The 6,219-nt window shown below is 52.1% G+C and overlaps 1 protein-coding gene across 1 annotated transcript; it reads right to left on the minus strand.

The window, feature by feature from the left end:
• Positions 1-2,794: 2,794 nt before the first annotated feature.
• Positions 2,795-6,018, minus strand: CAMK2N1 (calcium/calmodulin dependent protein kinase II inhibitor 1). Its single transcript, XM_026720856.2, has 2 exons — positions 5,617-6,018; positions 2,795-4,135 (listed from the first exon to the last, which is right to left on the minus strand). Exons 1-2 carry the CDS (start codon positions 5,759-5,761, stop codon positions 4,062-4,064), a joined length of 219 nt encoding a protein of 72 aa, XP_026576641.2. The 5' UTR covers positions 5,762-6,018; the 3' UTR covers positions 2,795-4,061.
• Positions 6,019-6,219: the final 201 nt, after the last annotated feature.

Below are 6,219 nucleotides of genomic sequence, written 5' to 3' on the forward strand. Positions count from 1 at the left end.
TTTTTTGCAGTTGCTTTTCAAAGTTTCTATTTTATTTATTTAGAAAATGTTTATGGCTGCCCAACTCAGGGCTTATGGAAACAAAATTCCAAAGCAAACCCCTATAAACTCTCAATTAATGAATAAGGCTGTTAGACGTTGGCCAAGAAGGGAGAGGGAGAAGGGGGGGGCAGAATTTTGGGGAACTCCTCAAAATAAGGGCCCCCTGAAGTTGCCTTTGGACTTTTGCATGTTGGCCTGTGACTGCACTAAACGCTGGATTGGATCGGATCGGATCCAGGGCTTCCACCCCGGATCTCACCAAGGGCCACAATCCCCTTTCCCACCCGATTTGGGAGATGATGGGGATTGACCTTGAGCCTTCTTTATTTGGGAAACGTCCCAAATCCTCTGTGGATTTTTGAATCGGTCCCTGAACTGGGAACTTTCTGCCTCTGAGGTCGCAAGAGTTGTGCAGAAGACTGGTCTGTGAGGAACGATGCAATCTGATCTCCTAACTCCTGTTTTCCTTCCCCCCAAGTTCCCATCGCCCAACAGAGATGCCCTTGTTTCCATGACAACCGGCAAGTGCAATCGGTGCTGAAGAAGTTAATCCAAGTTGTTTCTGTTTTTTCAGGTGTGGCTGAGCTGTGGGGATCAGGCTCTGAGAAGCTACACGTCCGACGTGGCTCCTTTGGCACTTGAGGCAGCCTTTGGTTTCAAATTTGGACCAAGGATCTCGATTCCATTTCCACCCTGTACCTCAAGGCCTTCCTCGCATAGCACCATCAAGACCTTCTGAAACCAGGGAGGAAGATTTGCGCGTTCAGAGTGTGCAAAATTCTCTCCAGGAATTCCCAATCTCATTCCGAAGTTCACTCTTGAAATCCAGCATCCCTAGGCTGACGATGGCTGGACCAGGCCACCCCGTTGCCTTTGGAAGGCCACCTCTAGGAGCCCCGGAGGATGCTCTTGGCCCATCGAGGTGCCTCGTTGGACGCATTTTAGGGGCTTTTACCCGAGCAGACCCCTCTCTTACTGCTGAGGGATGCAGCAGAGCTGGGCAGAACTGAGACAGCAAAGGAAAAATCTGGATTTAGTTCTTTCCTTGGGAACTGCTGCGAGTCTGGGTGAAAAGCAAGTGGAACAAAGCCGAGACTTTGTAGAAAAGACGGGACAGCCATTTGATTGGGCAGGGGGTTGGAGTAGAAGACCTCGGGGGTCCCTTCCAGCCCTGCCTTCCCATGGAACCCTTTGCCTAGCAGCCGCCCTCAGGACAGGCAAGCCCGGGGTTGGGGAGCTGCGGTTGCTATGACAACGGAGCAGCCAGCCCAGCTTTGGCCGAGGCTGCAGGACCCCGAGGTCGCTTCTTCCTTTCTCTTTCCCCGGGGGAGGCTCCCGCGGTCTCCGTGGCCGGCTTCCCTGCCCGTAGCAACCCAGAGCCCGGCTGCCCCCTGGCCTTCCAAGCAGGAGGCCCCCCGGAGGACAAAAGCGGCGCTTCCCAAGGAAAGGTGGAAACCATCCGGTGGAGGCGGTGGGTGAAGGCAGGCCCTGCCCAAAAGGGACCCCCTTTGTCCTCCCAACACGGAGGTCCTTAGAATAGAATCACAGAGTTGGAAGGGACCTGGGAGGTCAACTAGTCCAACCCCCTGGTCAAGCAGGAGACCCCAGCCTAGACCGTTCCAGACAAGTGGCTGCTCACTCTCTTCTCACCGTGATGGAGCAACCTTGGAGGGGAGCAGTTCCCCTGGGTTTTTTCCCTTACTTCCAGGTTGTTTCTCTCTGGATTAGTTTCCGTCTGTTGCTGCTTCTCCCGCCTTTGGGGGCTCTGGAGACGGGAACCCCTCCCGTCTCTGTGGCAGCCGCTCAGATATTGGAAGAGGCTATCATGTGCGCCCCCCTTTCCTTGGTCTTTCACTGGAGGGCTGGATGAGCCTGCAGGGTGCAGCCACGATGCACTGGACACGAGCCAGAGGCACGTCCCCCTCCGTCCGGCGGCGTCCACAAAGGATGCGTTGAGAGGCCTTTTGTAGCCTGGCCCTCTCGGTGCATGAATAATAGGCGGCTTCTCTGCGCATCGCCGGGCAAATGAGAAGGGAGCTTTAGGTCCTTTCAGGATGCAGTTTGGGAGGAGGAGAGCAGCCATCAGACGCTCAGCGATCCACGTCTTTCAAGCGAGCTGCTGGAAAAGCCATTCATGAATAATGATGGCGTCCTCAAGACCAGCTTCCTTGGAATGCTTAATGGCTGGTTGGGATGCAGAACAAGAAGAGTGGGAAGGGACCTTGGAGGTCTTCTAGTCCAACCCCCTGTTCTGGCAGGAAACACTATCCCATTTCAGACAAAGGGTTGTCCAATGTCTTCTTGAAAGCCTCCAGGGATGGAGAATTCACAACTTCTGTTCCACGGGTTAATTGTTCTCACTGTCAGGAAATTTCTCCTAACTTCTAGGTTGCTTCTCTCCTTGATGAGTTTCCATCTGAAAAGGAGGACCGGGGGGGGGGGGGGCAGGATAGCAGCCTTCCAGTATTTGAGGGGCTGCCCCAAAGAAGAGGGAGTCAAGCTATTCTCCAAAGCCCCAGAAGGCAAGACAAGAAGCAGCGGGTGGAAAACAATCGAGGAGAGGACCAACCTAGAACTAAGGAAAAATATCCGGACAGGTTCACTTAACGTCCATATGGTTCACTTAACAACTGCAGTGGTTCACTTACCATCCATGGCAAAAATGACACAGCTGCCAGTGCAGCTCCCGGCAGTCCAGGCAAGGCGAAACAGAGGCGGGGATTATACGAGAAACACGATCAGAAACCACCAATGAAGTCATCATAATTTATTACCCATTGCAGAAACACTCTTGTGCAAGATACACAAAACTTGTAGGAAAAGACCAAACCATCTTTGAGGACATCATTGCAAAATGCAGCCCAAGAGAAGGATAAACAGATGGCAAGCAAGGCAGCCCTTTTGAATTCTATGTGTGTCATGCAGTTGTTTTCAAAATGGTCAGAATCAGTACAAAGGAGAACTAAACCCAAAAGTAAGGCCGGCATTGAGAGAAAATTCTTTATGTGCAGATCAACCAGTTCGGTAAAAAAAAGTCCTTAGAGAGGCAAGAATTCCTTAAGTACAAAAAAGCAACTTCGCATTAGACACAAAACCCCTACAGAGGAAACAGAGAAGTAAATATTTTGCATTTTGGAAAAAAATATTTGGCACTCTCCTGACAGGATTACAGCTTGTGTATGCACACGTTTTATTTGTTTATTTCATTGCACGGTAACAAAGAGAAAAAGCAAATATTGATTCGACACAAGCTTTCGTTTGCTAGGGAACATTTTTAAAAAAGCATGCAAGTACTTTTAAAAAACATGTCTTCCATTTACCATATAAAATTACATTTCTCTATTTGCACCTGAGTGACTGAGCATTGCCCCAAATGTCAAACACTAGAATTATAAGCCAATTTTGGGGAAATAAGGATAACCTTACTCCTGGTTCAAACTTTCTCTTTAAAAAGTTCCTTACATTCCAGAGACTTCAAAAAGTAAGCAGAATCACATACAGTGTGTGTTGGTTTGTGTGTTGTGATTATAAACTATCCTTTTGTCCCTCTTTTACCTTCGCAAAATCCAAGAAAAAAAAAATATATATATAAAGTATAGACCATGTTACGTGCAAACTGATGGAATATTTTTTGCAAGGTGTCATCATGTAAACCCAGAACTCCGAGACCCTCTCTGCCCACCACCCCAATTATTTCTCTTTTCAGAAGACTTTTTAAAAGTCCAACTTGAAAAACTGTACTTCCTGGAGGAATAAAAGGCTCCAGTTCAGCCTTTCCGCAGCTCCTTAAAAGGCATCTCCAGTTGGATCCCAATGTGGCACTGAAGAAGTCCAAAAATCGCCATCGCTTTCTGCCTCTTTCGCCCCCAAAAAGTTCATCCTTTCTTCATTTTTTTTAAAAAATGAATGATTTTGTCCGTTCTCATGTTGAAAGGTGAATTATTTTTGTTCCCCTCATTTTTTTTACTTATTGTCTCTGGACGAGACATGAATATATATATATAGATATATATATATATTTAGACACCCCCCGGAGGGGGCTTTTCTGAAATGCTTTTCAGTACGTCATCAATTCGATCATCCTCAATGACAACTGGAGGCAGGAGAAAAAAAAGGAAAGGAAGATGAGTAAACACCTCAACTGTTTTCTTTCTTTGGTGGTGGTGTTCTTTCAGGTGGCCTTTGCTTTGCAACCGCCGTGCTTAACTATGGACGTAATTTGAGGGCTATCCGGGGTTCACTGCTCAGGCTAAGCAAGAAAGCAGACGGGTTGGTTCACACAATTTGTGAAGACGGAGTTGGGAGACCCAACTACCCACCCCGCAGGAGCTGGCCTGATGGGTTGTGGGAGTCCAGCTTAAGAGGGGTTTCTCTATAAGCCACTTTTCTCTCTGTAGTACACAAGGGGATGAGATGCATGCGTTGCACACACATAGATACACCTGGTACACAACACAATCCTGTTATTCAAGAAACATCGGTTTGTGTACAAAACCAGGTAAGTTTGGTGCTATTTTGAGAAGCAGATGATAGCACGGTCAAGAATTTGATAAGATTCCTTTCAGATTCTTAAACAGGCATCTTCAAGATTAACAAAAATGAAGAACATACAAACACACACACACACACACACACACACACACACACAGACAACAAGCAGGATCACAAGACCGACTCAGTGGCACCAGAAGAGTTTTCTGAAACTAGAACAAGAAGGATGTTTGTGTAGCCCCCCAATTAAAGGCTGGCTCTGCATAAATGGATGGAACAAAGACTAGACACACACTTATGGGAGTATACACACACTTTTGTTGTTGTTTGCTAACACAAAATTCTGTCTCAAAGGCTGCAGCTGTTTTTGATCCTTGGGGTCAATGCTGGGTTGACCCAGACTCCTCCCCATTGGTTTCTCTCCGGGCTCACCAGACAGCCACAAATGGAGGACACAACCAGATAAACAGCAGCCCAAACACCCTTGTGTTGTTGTGTCCCTCCCCTAACACACCGGCCTCCAAAGTTTGTGACCGCCCTTGCCCCGTCTTGGGAAGGGCGGAGTAGCTCTGCTCCATCTTGGCTTGGACCCATCTGCCCGCCCTTGGAGACTGTCCGCCAGAGGTCCTCCTTGGATCCCTTCCTCCTCCAGAGGGCTTAGGGTGGGCAACGAGTCCTAGGGGGAGCGCCATATGCCCACCCCCAGGGGCAGCACCCCTTTCCCCAACCTTCCTTCCCACCCGCCCTTCCGAAGGGCTGCCCGTGGACCCCTTCGTCAAGGGAGGGGGGCGAATAAAGCGGGCGCTTTATTCCCCCCCCCACGACTCAACCCCCACCCACCCAGGAGAGTCCCGCTTCCGACTGGAAACTCGACCTGTGCAGACCCCAAACGCCCTCATCCCCAGGCCGGAGGAAGAGGAGGAGGAGGAGGAGGGGATGATGGGCTTTGCGCCCTCAGGCTGCGTTGGGCGGTGTGTGTGTGTGTGTGTGTGTGTGTGCAAGACCCCCCCCCGCCCTGCTGGCAAGGTTGCAGAGGGGCTCTCCGTGGGGCCCGTCTCCCCCTCCCCTCCCCGCCCCTCTTACCGCACTTGCTGCGTCCGATCTGGGCCAGTTTGGGGGGCCGCTTGCCGGCGCCCCCGAAGCCGCTGGTGTCCTGCAGGCGGCAGGCGAAGCCCAGCGGCGGCCCCTCGCCCGCCTCCCCGCGGGGACTCAGCTGCACCTCCGACATCGCGGCGGCGGCTGCCCGGGCCGAGCGGAGCGCAGATGCCGCCGCCGCCGCCGGCAGAAGCAGCGCTCCTCGCTCAGCGACGGTTTGCGGAGGGGAAGGAGGGCGGCAGCCGCCCGGACTGAGCCTCCCTCGCCCTCCGCTCAGTCGCCCGGGAGGCGCTTCCCACGCGTGGGCCGAGCGGAGGAGGAGCGGGCCGAGCCGTGCCTCCCCCGCGCCTTCCCCAGATCCCGGGCGAGAGCGAGCGAGCGAGCGAAGGACCGGAGGAGGATGGACGCCCCGAGCAGGCTTGGCTGCCGGTCCCGGCCGCCCACAAGCCCAACCAGGCAGGCAGGCAGGCAGGCAGGCAGACTGACGGAGGGGAAAAGACACGCGGGGGAGCGCAGCCCCTCCTGCCTGGCTTCCCAGGGGCCTTTGCCAGGTTTGCGCACCGCGCCTGCCCTGGGACCCCGGGTGGGGGG

This window comes from Pseudonaja textilis, chromosome 18 (genome assembly GCF_049901715.1).
Source record: "Pseudonaja textilis isolate UNSWEBS1 chromosome 18, rPseTex1.2, whole genome shotgun sequence".
NCBI classification, from domain to species: Eukaryota; Metazoa; Chordata; class Lepidosauria; order Squamata; family Elapidae; genus Pseudonaja; species Pseudonaja textilis.